The sequence below is a fragment of the Gossypium hirsutum genome, chromosome D03, assembly GCF_007990345.1.
Source record: "Gossypium hirsutum isolate 1008001.06 chromosome D03, Gossypium_hirsutum_v2.1, whole genome shotgun sequence".
Classification (NCBI taxonomy): domain Eukaryota; kingdom Viridiplantae; phylum Streptophyta; class Magnoliopsida; order Malvales; family Malvaceae; genus Gossypium; species Gossypium hirsutum.
The window spans coordinates 10928796-10947827 of record NC_053439.1 but is presented as its reverse complement, the minus strand read 5'-3'; the positions used below and the strand labels follow the sequence as shown (position 1 = coordinate 10947827).

The 19032-nt window shown below is 33.7% G+C and overlaps 2 protein-coding genes across 4 annotated transcripts; both read left to right on the top strand.

Moving 5' to 3' along the window:
• LOC107950935 (uncharacterized) lies at nt 1-12065 on the top strand. Of its 2 annotated transcripts, none has more exons than XM_041089747.1 (10): nt 1-222; nt 571-746; nt 1012-1143; nt 1232-1282; nt 1681-1774; nt 10822-10868; nt 11121-11337; nt 11521-11650; nt 11734-11776; nt 11867-12065. In XM_041089747.1, the coding sequence occupies exons 1-10, from the start codon at nt 171-173 to the stop codon at nt 11933-11935; spliced, it is 1011 nt and encodes a 336-aa protein (XP_040945681.1). In that variant the 5' UTR covers nt 1-170; the 3' UTR covers nt 11936-12065. The 2 variants fall into 2 exon arrangements, with proteins under 2 accessions (XP_040945681.1, XP_016741327.2); XM_016885838.2 differs by having other exon boundaries at nt 1681-1777.
• Nucleotides 12066-16114: 4049 nt separating this feature from the next.
• On the top strand, nt 16115-18798 carry LOC107950933 (glycosyltransferase BC10). Of its 2 annotated transcripts, none has more exons than XM_041089746.1 (3): nt 16115-16351; nt 16576-17138; nt 18027-18798. In XM_041089746.1, exons 2-3 carry the CDS (start codon nt 16626-16628, stop codon nt 18663-18665), a joined length of 1152 nt encoding a protein of 383 aa, XP_040945680.1. In that variant the 5' UTR covers nt 16115-16351; nt 16576-16625; the 3' UTR covers nt 18666-18798. The 2 variants fall into 2 exon arrangements, with proteins under 2 accessions (XP_040945680.1, XP_016741325.1); XM_016885836.2 differs by having other exon boundaries at nt 16116-16351; nt 16529-17138.
• Nucleotides 18799-19032: the final 234 nt, after the last annotated feature.

Below are 19032 nucleotides of genomic sequence, written 5' to 3'. Positions count from 1 at the left end.
ACTCCCATGCTTTTTCAGGAAAAGGAAAGAACATTTGATTTTGATTTTGATTTTGATTTTGAGTTTGAGGTTTTTTTTTTTTTAGTTCCACTTTGGTTGGTTTCTGTTATGGACTTATAAGGAACTTGTGCTAGTAGATAAAGATTTTCTTTTGTGTTTGAGAGTGCAAAATGGTGTTTGCTACACCTTACCAGACTTACATTCCTTTACCTTTTGACTCAGGTAGAAACTATGTCTTTGCTTTGGTTGTTTGAGACTCTTGGGTCTTCATTAACTCGCATTTTTTTGTCACAATTATGGGAACTTAAGTTTTAGATTAGTCCATATCTTGGTTTTCTTTATTCTTGTGTTGTCTTTTTGAGATGGTCTGTGAAAACTTTGCTTAGCCCATTTTACATTAAAATGGATAAATCTATGTTAGTTAGAATTGGGTATACAGATATATTTGGGATATGTGAGTTTGCATATGTTTAGAGGATAATATATTCGTATATTTATGTTGATTGAAGAAATAGATATAATTATGTAATATAAAACTAATTTAGACTTGTTCTTTTTTGTGCTTTGTAGGTGAGGAACACAAGGATCATGAGGCTGTTTTATCAATGGTTCCAATTCACATTGTCACCCATGCATCTCAGCTTCCAAAAGAGTTTCTTTTTCCCTCTTCTAAAAACCACTTAATCGTCGGATTTGATTGCGAAGGTGTTCAGCTCTGCCATTACGGAACTCTTTGCATTATGCAGGTTAGCTACTAAAACCAAATAACAAATGTGTCTTTGAGAATCAAGACAGTAATTGCGACTGAAAGAAACATGTTTGATGAATTGCCTACTCTTCTTATTTCTGCATTTCTACTTATATTATCGATCTATAATAAGGAACATGATTATGTTCAATTTTTTTTCAAGATACATGTCTAGATGCGAGTTTTAAACACAAACAGTTGAAGAAAAATAGTTATATAAATTATTGTTGGTTGATTGATGAATTTGTACCCTTTGGTGGCAGCTTGCTTTTTTGGATGCTATATATTTAGTTGATGTAATTCAAGGTGGGGAAAAACTGATGAAAGCCTGCAAGCCTGCACTTGAATCTAGCTTCATCACAAAAGTTATCCATGATTGTAAACGAGATAGTGAGGTCTTGAAAAAGATTTAATTATGTATTTATGTGGTTATAAAAGAAATACCTTTGCTATGGACTTACAATCATGAACAATATCATGCAGGCACTGTACTTTCATTTTGGTATTAAGCTACACAATGTGATGGATACTCAGGTGGGTTCAAAACTTCAAATACTAACCCAATGAACTGGGTAATTTAGTTCAAGTATATGCTCTTAACTTATGGTAGATGCTAAGATTCAAATCCTAGACTTTCTGGAGTGTTTGCATAAGCTACGCTCCGGGTTCATTATTTTATCCCTTTGTCATATGCATCCCAGCAAGTATAAGCAGGGTCCATGTTAGAAATGAATGATAAGATTGTTAGGCATTTATCTTATAGCATCTCTCTAAGATTGTCAATATGATACGTTCTGCAAAAATAGGCAATCCAATTTTCTTTACACACTGTGAAGCTACGACGTGGACTGGTTTAGCTGACTAATTTTCTAGCATTTTACCTATTTATATGATATGTTCTAGGCTAAATTTTGTTCACCATATGTATGCAGATTGCGTATTCTCTTATTGAGAAGCAACGAGGACGACGGAGGTCATCAGATAACCCCATTTCCTTCATCGCACTCCTTGCTGATCCAAATTATTGTGGTGCTATATAATTTTGTTATCTTTTTTCTAATTTCAGCATATATTTTTCGTTGCATTTCTGTCGAGTAAAATTTATTTACTAGTTAACATATTACAAAATTATTGATAGATTTTCGCCTTTTACTAGATTTGCAGATATCTTATAATACTAATTATAGACCATTTCATAGATTTTAGATACTAATTATAAACCAATAGACAACTAGTGCCATATCTTTATACGAAGAAGGATTGTATGAATCAAGGATATTATCCCTTTCCAATAGTTTAATACCAAATTAGCAATTTCATCCTGAATTTCAGGATTTTCATTTGGATTTGATTTTTTTCAGGATGAAAATGATGATGTGACATTAAACTATTAGAAAAGAGATACAGATGACTTGGCGTCACTATTTCATACAATCTTTTCCCACCTTTATACAGTATGCAAACTGCCTTATTAATCGGTGGCCACCTGTAACCAACTTGATATAATTCAAAGAAATTTTTTTGGGGGTGGCTCTTCAAGGTACTTGTACAATCACTTAGTAAATTAGGAGACAGTCTCTCAAAAGGAAAAGTTTTGGTGGTTTGAGGTTGAGGAAATCTAGGGAGAATAATTTAGCTTTACTTGCTAAACATGGTTGGAAATTGCATACAAGGACTGGTGCACTTTGGTGTGAATTTTTCTATAAAAAGACTTGCATTCTACTCAATTTATTGACAGTATGGAGATTGCGCGTGCGTCTTCTACTTGGAGGGGATTACTAACTACCCAAGAATGCATCAAAAAAGGAGTTAAATGGCAAATCTGTTAGTGTAAAATACTGTTCATACCTCCATCATGGTTGATAACAATGGCCAAAGCTGCTAACCCTAAATAGCAGCCATTATTTGGATGTATGCTCCTAACATTTTTGGTGAAAACTATCATATACAGGCCATCAAAATAAAGATATATCTAAACATTTTTTTACCTTTTGGGATGTGATCAAAACTGAAAGGAATCACCCTATCTTTTAGACAATCTAACTTTGAACCTATGAAATCTAATGAGAAAGAGAGAGGAAAATGAACAAGAAGGGAGAAAGTAGACTTTACTATTTTGGCTTTAATAGCCATGAGAAAGAAGAGAAAAATAGGGGAAAAGAATTATATGAAGAATATTACTTGCATATTTACATTATGATACACACCCTATTATACTAGTAACTAGATACAAAGATAAGGAAAATCAAATATATGATATGCCTAATGTTATGCTAATCAATCCTAGAATCATGACATAACAAATATAAAGGATTACTATCACAACACTCCCCTTCAAGCTGAAGCATACAAATCATAGGTTCCTAGCTTGTTACATATACATTCGACGCAAGGCTTTCTAAAATTTTTAGTTAAATCATTTGATAACTAGCCATTTGAATGAACAAAGCTAGTAGCAGTACATCCAAACTCAATCTTTGCCCTCACAAAATGGCCATCAATCTCTACATGCTTTATTCTTTCATGAAACGCTGGATTCGAGGCAATATGTAATGCTGATTGGTTATGATATATTAACTTCATTGGGCTGACAATTTCTTGTTTCAATTCTTGAATTAATTAGTTTAACCAAATTAGCTCACAAGTAACTTGAGCCATGATTTGATATTCAGAATCTGCGGTAGATCTTGCCACAACATCTTGTTTCTTACTCTTCCACAATATTAGATTGCCTCCAAGAAGAACATAGTATCCTGAAGTTGGTTGTCTATCTGAAGTAGAACTTTCCCAATCAACATTTGAATATCCAACAATTTGTATACTTTTATGATCTTCATATAATAATCCCTTGTCATATTGAAGAATACATATTGTCGCATCCCAATGACTATTACTTGGATTCTAAAGAAACTAACAAACCACATTCATAGAAAAGAGATGTATGGTCGAGTGATGGAAAGATAATTGAGTTTTCAAACCAACTTTTGATATTGACTAGGGTGTTTTAAAAGCTCCTCCTGATTTGAAACAAGTTTGACAGTAGGATCTGTAGGAGTTTCCATATGTTTACAATCTAGCATTTAGTTTCCTCTAGAAGATAATGATACTCGTTTTCAACTAAGCCACCTTAATGCTAAGAAAGTATTTCAACTTTTCCAAGTCTTTTGTCTAGAAATGATTAAATGAATGTTGCTTGAGATGTGAAATACCTTCATGATCATCCTCATACACAACTAAATAGAAAAACTTTCCACAACTATTGTAACAATAGAAGATTGAATGATCTGATTCAGTCTACTTCATCCTAAACTCCAAAATAACAACACTGAAACGTCGAACCAAGCCCTAGTGTCACGAGGCTAGAACTTTAGTCTCGCAATCCGTGCGACATTAAGCGATCCTATCGTTTCAAAACCGCCTAAGTCAGCCTAACTCCTAACAATTGATAATTCCCACGGAATTCCTCCAAGGCACCAATTTATATAGTGAAAGCAACACAAAGATAAAAGAATGCTTAAAGAACAGAATAACGATAAAAAACTATGCACGAGAGGTGTTTGATTAAATGCTCTCAATTGTTTTCACTTTATCAAAGAATACAGAAACAATAGATGATTTACAACTGAGGGGGAGGCTCTCTAATTATAGTTGAGCTCTCTCAAATCCAACGGTCAAACTAAAGAATGCTTAAAAACAAAAACATCCAAACCAATTTATATAGCGAAAGCAACACAAAGACAAAATAATGCTTAGATAACAGAATAGCCATAAAAACTATGCACGAGAGGTGTTTGAGTAAATGCTCTCAATTGTATTCACTTTATCAAAGAATACAGAAACAATGAATGATTTACAACTGAGGGGGAGGCTCTCTATTTATAGTTGAGCTCTCTCAAATTCAACAGTCAAACTAAAGAATGCTTAAAAACAAAAGCATTCAAACCAATTTATATAGCGAAAGCAACACAAAGACAAAATAATGCTTAGATAACAGAATAGCCATAAAAACTATGCACGAGAGGTGTTTGAGTAAATGCTCTCAATTGTATTCACTTTCTTAAAGAATACAGAAACAATGAATGATTTACAACTAAGGCGGAGGCTCTCTATTTATAGTTGAGCTCCCCAAATCCAACGGTCAAACTAAATTTACATCGACGGACGAGATGAAGCATATCCCTACAATTAAGGGATTTACAAGATTTACATAATCAAATCATTTCTAATCTTATCATGTATTATTCTCTTCAATCTTTTAATATTAGTTTCCCTATTTGCCAAGGTAGCCTAATTTTCCATATCTGCATCATTGGGCCACCTAGGCTTCAAATAGACAAGCTTCTTTAACAGTTCTTTAAATTAGGTCAGTTCTCGTGGGTCAAATAATCTCAATCTAACCGATAGACCTCCATGGAATGTATTTTGTGCGATGGTCACGAGCATTGAACTATGGCACATGATATTTTCCCCCACCCATTCTCGCAACGCCCTCATTGTGCTTTCGAAAAAGCACTAACTTGATTCGCCTCAAAACTTTCTCATCCTTTTGGCTCTTTTCCAACTAGTTTCACTATCGAGTTGTCCCTTCCCTCAAAACTTTTACCTCATCTTTCATCGCCTCTTAGCTCGACTCAAACCACTCGTTAGTACATCTTGTTGGCAATAAGCCATGGCTCTCACTTGCCCATATTCTGACTTGCCTCAACCAGAGTCCTCTTGATTCTTACAACTAAACTTCGACTTGCCCACAGCCCCTCAACTTCCTCTCTTTAGAACTTTAAAAGGGCTCCTACGTTCTTGCCAAGCCAACAAGTTAGAATGCAAAACACTACTAAAGTGTTTGAAATGTACCTTACTCATAACATTTACTCGATTCAACTGCCTAGTTTGGGTCACCACTTTCTCAAAGTCTAATGTACAACCCACATTTCCCATAGGTGGTAGCTCTTTTGATGAATCAACAAAAATGAACCTCATTGATCCTAGGTTCAAAGTTCGCATCGCTAAATCTTCTAAGTCCGATGCACAACTCACCTCTTCCTTGGGTGGAAGCCTCTCTAACGACTCAACAAGCTCCATCGCATTTCCCAAATTAAGCCTTTTTGTTCCTAGCTTCAATGTTTACATCACTACTTTTTCCCCTAAGTTCAATGCACAACTCACCTCTTTCTTGGGTGGAAGCCCCTCCGATGACTCAACAAGCTTCGTTGTTGCCTTTCTCTTGACCACAGCTAACTAGGATTGCTCTAGACAGTTTTGCAACTTATGCGGATCACAACACAAGAAGTATTTCACTCACTACTTTTTATTCCTTTTTGCCCTCTTGGCTTCGACACCCCTTATGCTTGAACCAAGTCTTTGGGCGCTTTTTCTAACCCATCATCCCCTTCGACAACAGACTTCTTCGGGCAATTTCACAACTTATGCGGATAACGACACAAGAAGCACTTCACTGGCTTCTTCACGCTCTCTTTGGCCTCCTTAGCTTCAGCACCACTTGAGCTTGACCCAAGTCTCTCGGCACCTCTTTCTAACTTGTCATCTCTCGAAAGCACAGATATTTTTGAACATCTCTTTAACACATGTGAATCGTCACAAAAAAATCTCATCTTGCTCTTTTTTTTTAGGGTTTTCTCTTTCCAACTCATGGTTTCCAATTACCACCATTGATGTTGTCATTGCCATTATCTTCCTCGTGGTTCCCCCTATATACGCCCCTTTCCTCAGACTTAGAACACTTAAGCTTGTCTTTCCCTAAACCTAGTTTGACCATGGACTTCGCTATCGTCATGGCTTTCGATAGCTCTTGGACACCTCCTCGTTCCAATTCTTGTCTGACCCACAGCTTTAACCAATTCTTGAAGGAAAGAAATGCCTCATTGTCATTCACATCTGATATTTAGAGCATGAGTTCCTCGAACTCTTGAACATACTCCCCAACTGTGCCTCATTGCGTAAGCCATCGTAACTTTTTCTAAGCTTCCTCCTCAGTACATATAAGGTAAAATTGTCCTTTCAACTCATGTTGGAACTCTTCCCAAGTCCCAATCTCACTATGCCTTTTATCTGTGGACCTGCTCTACCATCATAAAAGCTCAAAATCAGTAAGAAACATGGTAGTGGCATTTACCTTAATAGCATTGGCTATGATGCCTTTAGCACAGAAGTATTTCTCCATTCTCTACAAGAAATTTTCCATATCTCATGCATACCTTGTCCCCACAAACTCTTTCAACTTTGGGATGTCTAACTTGCAATTGAGTGCTACACTCGACACTCCATTCCCTACGGCTGCTTGACACAAAACAAGCTTTCCATCGAGCTCATCTATTATTTTGTTCAAAACTTTCGTCGTGGCCATTGTTTCCTCTTTGAAAGCTATCACCATAGCCTCAGGAGCATCATTCCTCTCCCTCAGCTTATGCCAAGCAGAATTCAGCAACTCTTGCACCTTTTCCAAATTGGAACTGAGATGCATCATCAAAAATTCCCTGGATTGCTCCCTCAAGTCGTTTGTGCATCCATTTACCACATCGAGTGCCTCCTTCACATCCCCAATAGACTCCTCGAGATTGATCACTTGTTCCTTTACATCCAACATCATGTTCTTCAATAGGACTAGTTTTCTGGCCCACCATCGGGTCTCCTTTGACTTATTCTGATCAGAAACTTCTTTCAACATCTCAACTGTGTCTTTGCAACCAAAACTCTAATACCAACTTTCACGGGGATAGAACTTTAGTCTCGTAATCCATGCAGCCTTATGTGATTTTATCATTTCAAACATACCTAAGTCAACCTAACTCCTAACAATTGATTATTCTCATAAAATTCCTCCAAGGCACCAATTTATATAGTATAAGCAACACAAATCCAAAAGAATGCTTAAAGAACATAATAGCCATAGAAAAACTATACACAAGAGGTGTTTGAATAAATGCTCTCAATTGTATTCACCTTTCTTAAAGAATACAGAAACAATGGATGAATAGGTGATTTGCAACTAAGGGGGAGGCTCTCTATTTATAGTTGATCTCTCCCAAATCCAATAGTCTAGCTAAATTTACATCGATGAACGAGATGAAGCTTATCCCTACAATTAAGGGATTTACAAGATTTACATAATCAAATCATATATAATCTTATCAGATATTATTCTCCTCAATCTTCTAATATTAGTTTCTCTATTTATCAAGGTAGCCTAATTTTCTATATATGCATCATTAGGCCACCCTCGCTTCAAATAGACAAACTTTTTTAATAATTCTTTGAATCGGGTCAGTTCCCGTGGGTCAAATGACCTCTATCTAACCAATAGATCTCTATGCGATGGTCATGAGCTTTGAACTGTGGCTCGTGACATTAGGAGATTGATATCATGTAAAATCAAGTGAGAAAGATAAAGGAAGAAAGAAGAAGAATGGAGAAAGTAGCTATTGTTACAACTTTACTATTTCGGTTGTAGCCACCATAAAAAAGAAGAGAGAAATAGGGGAAAAGAATTATATGAAAAATATTACTTGCATATTTACATTATGTTGCACACCTTGTTTATACTAGTAACTAGATACACAAATAAAGAAAGTCAAAGATATGATATGCCTAATGTATGCTAAACGGTCCTAGAATCGTGATAAATATGAAAGATTACTACCACAACAGAACTAAATAAAAAAATCACAAAAAAAAGAGAATTTCAAAGTGATATAAAACCTTGCTTCATTTGTTCAAAAGTTATATTGAGTCATCTTCTTCTAATGAAATTTTCATTAGAATCACGGTACGCAAGACTACAAACAAGTTAACGACATGATCATAACAAAGTTCCAAGTAGCTATTGAACTAGACAAATGCTAGTGTTCAATCTCTTTAGAAAGTATAAAGTCTTAAATATGAAAATTTTTAAAACTTAAAAGGAATATAAATTTAGACTTGTGAAGATTATGCACAAGCTCAAATTACTTTGAAAGAAGATGATAGATAAAAGGGTTATATAAAGAGCTCTTATCAATTTACCTAAGAGATTTAAATCCAAAATCTCTTTGCTTGAAGACTTTAAACACTTGCCTAAGATTTCTTTTGCAAATTAAATGAATTTTCTTCAGGCTCAAGTGTAAAGGAGGGCTATTAGTAAAGAACATTCTATAAGGTACATTTTTATTAAAAATAGAAAGACAAAAAAAATGCAATGTACGTTTTGGAAATGATTGGGCTACATAGAATAAGTTTGTAGAAACAAAAATATCCAACGATGAGATCAACAAGCTAGAGTTATAGATATCATACTATAATAAGATGATACAATCTTTATTGCTTCATATATACAACTAGAGCTTTATCAAGTGCATGGCCCATTAGCAATGGATGCACTCATTATATGAAACCTTACATCAACTTATTCATTAAGCTAGATAAACGTTGTTATTTTGAAGTCAGAATGGATAATAGTAAGCTTATTGATGTCAAAGAATGATAAAATGTGGCAATTGAGACATGGCTAGGTGAAAAGTTCATTTTATTTGGAAGTTCGATTTGCACCAATAGAATCTCTTTAATTTAGGAAAGCTACTAAGAAAGAAAAAAAATATTCTTTGGTGGTGTTGGGTTTAAATGTGGTGAATGAATCAAGAGCGGGTGAATTGATTTCTTCAAATTTTGGTTGAGAAATTTTGGCTTAAAATAAAAAAGGGAAAATTTTAACATACCTTAAAATCAATTCACAAAAAAATGAATCAAGATAAGAGTAAAGGGATAAAAAAAGTTTAACACATATTAAGGGATTTATAGAGGTTCGGCCTCACTTGTCTACTTTCTCTCTTAGCCTTACTTATTATGGGGTTATCAATTCACTGACTAGAATTGTTATCTTTTAATGACAATACATAACATTTACAATTGCTATTTTCAATTTAGGCTTAGATAGGAACTTTTAAGCTCTCTAGTTTTTAAGGTTACACTAACAATCTCTCATTTTATAAAGATATTTTAGTGTAAACAAGTAAACCTTTATAACGTATTGTGTTTACAAAGTTTAAGCTCTAAAACGATTAAAACTCACTTTTACAAATATTTGCAACAAAGTACTAATGTGTATATACAAAGAATACATGAGAAAATAAAACTCATAATTGTTTTTGCAAATTGACTCTTGATGATTGGATAAGTATCTTTAATTTATTGTAGTTTTTGTAGAAGATTGAATTATAGATATCATACTGGATTTTAGATTTGGCAATTTACATAAATTAGGGATTAGGGATTTCAAAAATTTGGGATTTTGCTTCAACATAAGAAAATAACGAAATGGGATTATGTTTCTTTCTCAATTTCAATCACAAATTAAAAAAGATTTTCCATCAAAATTTCACTTTAATCAAAAAGATTGTAAGAATACTAATGGGTGCATGGATGAAACTTCCTTTTTGTTTGATACTATTAAAAACAAGGGTTCTTTTTACTCTCTTTTCTTCATTTTCATTGTCTAGAGATGAGAATGGTTGAAGGAGAAAAAAAATCTTGAATTTATTTTTAATTTCTTAGTCATTAAATGACATGTAAAAATAATTTTACATGGCATTACATAATTGGATGGGACCATTGCTTATGTGGTGGGAAAGGTCTATCTAATAATTTCTTCATATTCATGTCTTCAATTTTTAAAATTTATCGTATCAGTATATTCATATTGTGTCATTCCCCGTCTGTGTTCGTGCTTCATAGGTAACATAAAAAACTATGAATAGATGTAATAATTCAAAAAGGTCTTTGATTGGAGAAATTTCTCAATGTTGATTCAATAGGCATAACTCAAACATCTCCTTCCTGTCAATATTACATTACTTTAGTTGTTTTCTTTTTTAAGGTTTTTTTTTATCATTGATCACATTATACATACATTTTTCCATTTTCAACGCTGTTTATACATTTTTTCCATTTTCAACTCTGTTTTTTCTAACATTTTCTTATTACGTCATTTTCCAATAGTGTAGCTATGTATTTTCTTTTTTCTCGGATGATTAAATTGATAGTATTACTCTAAACAGCACAACAAACTCAAACATTTTTCAATGTAGGTATATCGTACATTGAGAAGAATGACATTCGTGTACTACTAAAGAAGGCAAGTGTATGCACCCTTTCATGGTTTAGAAATCTCTTCACTAAAACACAAAACCATTACTTTCAAGAATTGAACTTCGATCTACATACTATTTCAACCAAAAGTACACATTTATTCAAATTCCATTGTGGGATCACATACTTGCAGAGGCTCTAACCTCTCATATTATTTTATTTCCATCACGATTTTTGATTTATGGTTTGAATCTCTTAGTTGGTGAATTATATATGTGTTATATATTCATGGATTCAGGACCCCAAATTTTGGACATATAGACCCTTATCAGAAATGATGATCCAAGCTGCTGTGGATGATGTTCGTTTTCTTCCCTATGTTCACCATAAGATAATGGAAAAGTTAAATGAGCAAATGTTATGGCAACTTGCTATTCGCGGTGCATTACATTGTCGATGTTTTTGTGTCAATGATAAAGGGTTTTTAGATTGGCCACCAATTCCGACCATTCCAGGTCCTCCAAAACCACCTTTGATGAATAAATGATTTCCTATTATTATCTTCTTTTTTGGTTTAATTCATAGTTAACATAGCTAACTCATGTGATATTAGCCACTACTACCTATATAACATACCACTTCTTTCTTCACAAATATAATTTCCAAAATAAAAACTAAGTTTAACCCTCAACTCTTAGATAACATCAAGGCGAAAGGAAATGCTCTTGAAGAAGAAACATTGTCAATAATTAATGTACCTTCTGGGAGAATGGGGCTTGTTATTGGGAAGAAAGGTGCTTCAATCTTGTCGATTAAAAACTCATGCAAGTAAGTCTTCTCCTTTTATCTCTTCTAAATGACCAATGTAAAAGATTTCATTTGATTTAAAAAAATTATAATCTATTTTGCAGTGCTGATATTTTGATCAGAAGAGATAAAGGACCTTCGGATAAGGTTTGTTTATGAACTTAATTTGGATATTCTATATGATATGTAAATTGCTTGTATTTATATGTGGTTTGATATTCTTGCCTATACCTTCAGGTGTTCATCATAGGACCTGTAAAGCAGGTGAGAATGGCTGAAGCAATTATAAGAGGCAGAGTCTGTTGAAATAGTATAGGAAAAGCTTCTCATCTATATGTTTATACAAAACATCAATCTTTTTAACTAATAAAATTATGAATGCTCAATGAACAATACACAGACTCTAAGTTGTTATCTAATGAACTCAATCTTCAACAAAAACAGTTCATTTCATTTTGTTATGCTTGCTTAATGTTTCTCTCGGTTGGTTATGGTAAATTATATGATATAATAACAAATTTATCTCTCAAACATTAGAAGTTTCTTCAATTTGACCCTTGCTCTTTTATTTGGAGCAAGTTGGCTCTCAATTTTCTATTACTAATGTGACATTATTTTATCTTATATGATAAACCAAAAAATAATTTAAAATTTATAAAAAAATCAATCATTTAAAAAATCAAATATAACAAATAAAAATTTTAATTTCAAAAGTTATGAAAAAAAAACTCTTTAAAATTAAAAAAAATTATAAAAGCTTTTCAGTCTTTCAATAAAAAAATCTATTTTCAAAAAAAAATAAAATGGAAAATAATCTTAATAATTTTTAAAAAAATCATAAAATTTCTGAAAATTTCCAAAAGTCATGAATAGAAATAATCATTGAGATTTTTTTGAGGTTATATGTGAAATTTTCAATTGTTAAAAAGCTTATTCGAAGGTTGTTTATCTTTGCATATTGTATACACAAATTTAAAGTCAAAAGTTGAATTGACAATTTGAAGTTAAATTTAATGAAAACTTTGAAAGGAAAGTTACAATTTGTAAAAAAAATTTGAATACAAAGGAATTTAAAGAAATTCTCTTTTGATTCTTCTCTTCAATTTGGCTTCTATCGAGTCATCTGACTTGATTTTGAATAGATGTAAATTACTTTAAACGTTGATTTTGGATGGATGAGATACGCCATTGGAAAAATATAGAGAACAAGATGAGAAAGTTATGCCAAAAGTTACTTTTCATAGCAAGCGCACCAGATCCACATTTATAATAGGTCGTCTACAAGCACAATTTCGAATTTCAGGAATGACAAATGAGGCTTGTGTAACATCCACAAGTTCTTAAACTGAATTCATCATAGCCAATCCAACTTACTTCTTACAAACAACTAGGGCTATCTATCTTTTGCTTGTAAGGAGATATGTATTTACTATTTAGAAGGTTTGGAGGGACTACCCGTAAAAATAGAATTCAAAGTTAATGAAGTAGAGAAAGGAAGCTTAGTAGGTTTTTGTTGGAATTTCGATACTAAGGAAGAAAAAATTGCAGAAAAGAAATGAGAAATTTAGCAACAAAATTATCTAATAAAGTTTTATATATTTTCCACGTCTATTTTGAACAATATAATAGGGGTATTAGTAACAAGAAAAACTAATAAATATGGAAAGAAATAACTTAAGATTTTATGCTAATAAATACTAAATATATTATACTAATAAATACTTAATCTTGTTGAAAGAAAATAGAATCTATAAACATAACTTGCAGGTAAGCTCTTCAAATCCTATTCATATTCTTAGTTCACCAAAGTAATGAGCTCGCCACTTTCTGTGAACTCTCAATCTTGATGGGTTCACCAAGTGTGTTCACTGCATGAATGGTCATCTCCCAACACTCCTCCTTGGACTTCATGCTGCGAACACCAATTTCCTTTCTCAGTTTCTCAAACCTAGAATTTTCAAGTGGTTTGGTCAAAATATTAACAAGTTTGCATCTTGGCCAGCTCACAAGCTTGTATTTTGATGAGCTCACATTCTGGCAAGTTCGCAGTTTTGCAGCTCACATTTTATTTAGCTTGCATTTTGGAGATCATTTATGATAAGTTTCAACAATAGGCCTGATACTTTTAATAGGAAGATCATCAAAGCCTTTATCTTCATCTTTATCTTCAACTCTAGTCACCTTCTTAACCGGTTTTGACTTGCACGTTTGATTAAAAGAATTCACATGCCCCTGTCTTTTGTACCAGCTATATGATTCATCCACTGAATCGGTATAGGCCCTTGAAGCCACAAAGTTTCAATCCAACACAAAGCTTTTATTATTCATTGAGTCTGTCATCACTTCTTGTTCCAATGAATCTAATATAGTGTAACATTTATCTTTGAAGACAACAATGTATTTCTTCATCAATTAACCAATGCTAAGGAGATTATTATCTATTTAAGGAACTAGAAGCACATTTGTAATTATTTTAGTACCTGTTGGAGTGCTGATCAGCACATCCACTTTTCCCTTAGCTTCTAAGAGTTCGCCATTACTAATTCTCACCTTAAGATTGCATCTTCTGTCAATCTTCTTGAAGATTCTTGGTGTATCAACTACTGATCAACCAACCTTTCGCGACTCTATTTTTTGATGCAGAACTTGTGGCTGTGAACATCTACTTCTCCTAAATGTGATCTCCCTCAGCTGTATGAGCCTGCACATTATGTTGAGGAGTTTTCCCTTTGTTCTTATATACCTTCTCCATATGGCCAAACTGTTTACAGCTTCTACGCTGAATATCTGGCCTGAACCAGCAATACCTTTCTGAGTGTTTTGTCTTTTTGCAGTGATAACACGTTGGGTTTTCTTTCTTGCCACTATCTCTCCATCTATCATCTTTCTTCTCTTTCCAACTTTTCTTACCCTTATGTTTCTAGGGGTTCACATCATCAATACTCAGGGCTTGCAGTGCTTCTTCTTCTACGTGCTCCTAATGCCTTGATTCTCTTCTTTACTCTTGAGCATACATGGCATTTATAAACTCTGAAAGAGAGATCACTGAGAGTTCCCTTGAGTATTCGAGTGAGTAAATCTTCGATTGATACCTCTCAGGAAATGTTGTTATGACCTTCTCAACGACCCGTCTATCTATGAAATTTTCCCTAAGTAACTTGATGTTATTTACTATCGCCATAATCCTGTCTATGTACTACTTCACTGTTTCAGCCTTCTTCATCTTCAAATTCTCAAAATCTCTCTTGAGATTAATGAGTTGTTGTTATCTAGTCTTATCTGAACCTTGAAACTCCTTATTTAGCTTATCTTAAGCTTATTTTAGGGTTTTGCAAACCATAATATGTGTGAATATGACATTCGAGATGGCATTTTGTATACAACACATTGCCTTGTATCTTTTAGCTCACTCACCACTATGGTGTTTGATTTAAGCGACTGTCACATTGTCCCTTAAGGGTGCGAGCTCGATGTCAGTATTCATAATCTCCCACAAGTCATAAGCTTGCACATATGTGTTCATCTTAACAACCCATATATGATAGTTTTCGCCATTGAAAATGAACGGTGAAAGTGGTGAAAAACTCGCAGAAGCCATGTATAACTTAGAAAGAACAACAACGGTCATTTAAGAAGGTAGCTTTGATACCAATTGTTGAAATTTTAATACTAAGGAAGAAAGAATTGTAGAGAAGAAACGAGAAATTTAGCAACAAAATTGTCTGCTAAAGTTTTATATATTTCCCATATCTATTTTGAACAATGTAACAGAGGTATTTATAACAAAAAAAAACTGTTAAATATGGAAAGAAATAACTTAAGATTTTATGCTAATAAATGTTAAATATATTATACTAATAAATACTAAATCTTCTAGAAAGAAAATATAATCTGTAAACATAACTTGCAAGCAAGCTCTTCAAATCTTGTTCATATTCTTAGCTCGCCACTTTCTATGAGCTCACCAATCTTGATGGGTTCATCAAGTGTATTCACTGCATGAATGGTCATCTCCCAACAGTTTTAAAAAGTAAAGGTTGTAGGGAGCTGGAATATTTCTAGGTTTAATGAAGTGAGGATAGTGATGAAGATCCATAATATTAGAAAAAAACATGGATAAAACCAAAGAGATAACCACATGAGACAAAGAAAAGGAAAATAAAGCTCCTGGAAGGGGGGGGGAATTAGTACAAGGTTTCTCCCAATTGAGATCTTCTATCATCTTTCATGTTAGTAACACAGCAAATATGTATAAAGATAAAATCATAAATTAAAAGAACGTATTTTAAAAAATTGAAATTTACTTCCTTGTCCAATGATAGTATTTTGGTTTTTAAAGTTCTATTTTAGCGGTCCATGCACCCATGAATACTAAGCCCTCTTCTCCTAATCTTCTTCATTCCTTTCCAAGTGGCATTTCATTTATTTATTTATTGAATAAAACCCATTTATATGTAATAAATAAAAGTCCATTTTTAAAACTAAAATTCCAAAAAATTTGTCTGAGAAATCAGTTGAGATTCAACGAGAGAATAGGTTCAGAGTTAGAGACTAACCATAAGTTTTTGGTTTCATCTTCTAAGAACAATTCCCCCAGACCCAGAGGAATGACGGACATTGCAGCACAAGCTTCAAACATAACACAAACACACACACAATCTCAATTCTAATACTCAGAAAAGACAACAGCAGACGGAAATTCTACTTGTTACCAAATCCGAGGTTTCACTTTTCATTGCACTTTTTTTTCCTTTCCTTTTTGCTGTTTGATTACATTAATAACAATATCTTCCATTGTTGCCATATGTATTTACCTTGGTTTTTTCAAGTACCCAATTTGCAGAAACTGATATACTTTTGCATATTTATATCAGTGATCTATATATGATGCGTTTGCAGATGTTCTGATCTTAAAAAAGGGTGTTTCTTGGTTTGATTTTTTAAAGGAAAAACAAACCCAGAAAAGCTGGACTGATATAAGTTTGAGGGAATAAAGATGCAGGCAAGGATGGTGGCAATGGAGGAAGGTAAAGACCAGGCATCTGCAATCAGAACAAGCATCTCCAGGACATTGCCATTGAGACTCCTCCTGTTTTGTTTGTTGTTCGCGGTGTTGGCCATTGGATTGTCGATCATCTGTATGTATTCTCTTCGGTTTTTCATCTTCCAGCAAACAGTAGCACCATCCACTTTTCGCCCATGGTTTGAAGAGGTTCATACCATAGAAAGATGGATTAGGCCTCCAACAAACTTGTGGCATTCAATCAATGACAATGAACTGCTTTGGAGAGCTTCATTTGTTCCTAAAATCAAGCAATATCCCTTTTTGAGAGTCCCCAAGATTGCCTTCATGTTCTTGACTAAGGGGCCATTGCCCTTGGCTCCTCTTTGGGACAGGTTTTTCAAGGGAAATGAAAGGCATTGCTCCATATATGTCCATGCTTTGCCATCTTATATTTCTGGCTATCCGCAATCATCTGCTTTCCATAGGAGACAAATCCCAAGTCAGGTATTATTACCCAGTCTTTCATATTAACTTCTTTCTCTTTTTTCTTTTTCTTCTTAACATAAATTTCATTACAAGGGTACATTCATATTTTGGTGAATCATCATATCCCTATGAATGTTGAAATATGTGTGGGAAATACGATTACTTTGAGGAAAATGCATGGATTTCTCTAGTTGGAAGAAAATTCTATAAAGGGTTCTTGTACTGAGCAATTCTTTTTAGGTTTATTCCTTCTACTTGATTGTCTTTACTTTTTATTTAAATATGTAATTTTAATTTTAGGGTTAATTTTTTTCATTAATTCTGTCGAGTATTTTAATGTAATTTATTATATTTAAAAATGTGATATGTGACATATATACTTGTATAGTTGGACAAATTTTTGCTCATTTAATAAAAATAAAAAATAAGAGAAAAATATAATATTTGTCCAACTATGCAAAAAATACTAGGATGTATATCCATCATATGCTTATAAAAATAAATTGTATAAAATTATTTGATGGAAGTAATGAAAAATGTTGTCATCAAAATCGAAAATATTGTAAGAAATAAATATGTTAATATATATATATATACACAATTTCACCAAACATATTGTCCATTTTTGTATGTCAAGTTTTAATAATTTTGAGTGCTTAAACGGGGAAGGCAGTTCTCATTACCATTGGCAATGAGAACTGAGAAGCTTCTTGATTCTTAAGGTTTTTTTGGTTGTTTGTTTGTTTTTTTTGCCTTGCACCGACTTTATTTTTAGAAAAAAAAAACCTCGTATTCAACTAATATTGGAGATGGGTCACACCCAAATCCGAATATGTTATTAGGCCTAATAGGAGCAAGTTGTTTTCTGAAAGTGGTGGTTTAAATTATTTTTGTTTTCCTTTGCAGATGGTGGAGTGGGGAAAGATGAGTATGTGCGAGGCCGAGAGAAGACTCCTTGCTAATGCATTGCTCGATATCTCCAATGAATGGTTTATTCTCTTATCTGAGTCTTGCATTCCTCTCTACAATTTCAGCGTAATCTATCACTACATCTCGAGATCGAACCACAGTTTTATGGAATCGTACGACGATCCCGGACCTTACGGGAGAGGCCGCTACGATTCCCGCATGGAACCGGAGGTCACACTGGGTCAATGGCGCAAAGGGTCTCAATGGTTTGAAGTTAACAGGATGCTCGCGATTAACATAATTGAGGACAACAAATATTATCCAAAGTTCAAGGAGTTTTGCCAGCCAGCTTGTTATGTGGACGAACACTATTTCACCACAATGTTAACCATCCAAGTGCCTCATCTCTTAGCCAACCGGACCCTTACATGGACCGACTGGTCAAGGGGTGGCGCTCATCCTGCCACTTTCGGCAAGGATGATATGACTGAAGCTTTCTTTCAGAAAATCTTTGAAGGTCAAGCATGTCTTTATAATGGCCAGCCAACTTCCCTTTGTTTTCTATTTGCTAGGAAGTTTGCTCCCAATGCTTTGGATCCTTTGTTAGAGTTAGCATCCAAAGTTTTCGGGTTTTGACCTTTTGTTATTTGGTGCAAGTGTTGGATACTTATATGCATCCGCCACGAGCATGTTCATTTTTTTTTTTGAAGTTTTTTCATGTATTTAGAAAATTTTTAAAGAGTTATATTTTCATAATTATATTCAAACATGTATTGAGTATGAATATCCAGCACGAGTAGTTAAAAAAAATAGCCGGAGTACCATAAAATTTAACTAGGTTTGATTTTATTAAAGTGTTTCTTTGAGTTTTAATATGCAATTTCCGGCCTATGTTGCCAATGATTAATCCACAATTCTACCCTGAGTTCACAATCCAGCCTTGGGAAAACACTAGAGAAATCCTGAATTGAGATATTTACATACAAAATTTATTGAATGTAAT

Excerpts from the sequence above, each read along its gene's own strand:
- LOC107950935 (XM_016885838.2), top strand. The coding sequence starts at position 171 with ATGGTGTTTGCTACACCTTACCAGACTTACATTCCTTTACCTTTTGAC. Across the intron at positions 747-1,011 it reads GAACTCTTTGCATTATGCAG|CTTGCTTTTTTGGATGCTAT; the intron begins GTTAGCTACTAA and ends CTTTGGTGGCAG. Across the intron at positions 11,777-11,866 it reads ATAAAGGACCTTCGGATAAG|GTGTTCATCATAGGACCTGT; the intron begins GTTTGTTTATGA and ends CTATACCTTCAG.
- LOC107950933 (XM_041089746.1), top strand. The coding sequence starts at position 16,626 with ATGCAGGCAAGGATGGTGGCAATGGAGGAAGGTAAAGACCAGGCATCT. Across the intron at positions 17,139-18,026 it reads GGAGACAAATCCCAAGTCAG|ATGGTGGAGTGGGGAAAGAT; the intron begins GTATTATTACCC and ends TTTCCTTTGCAG.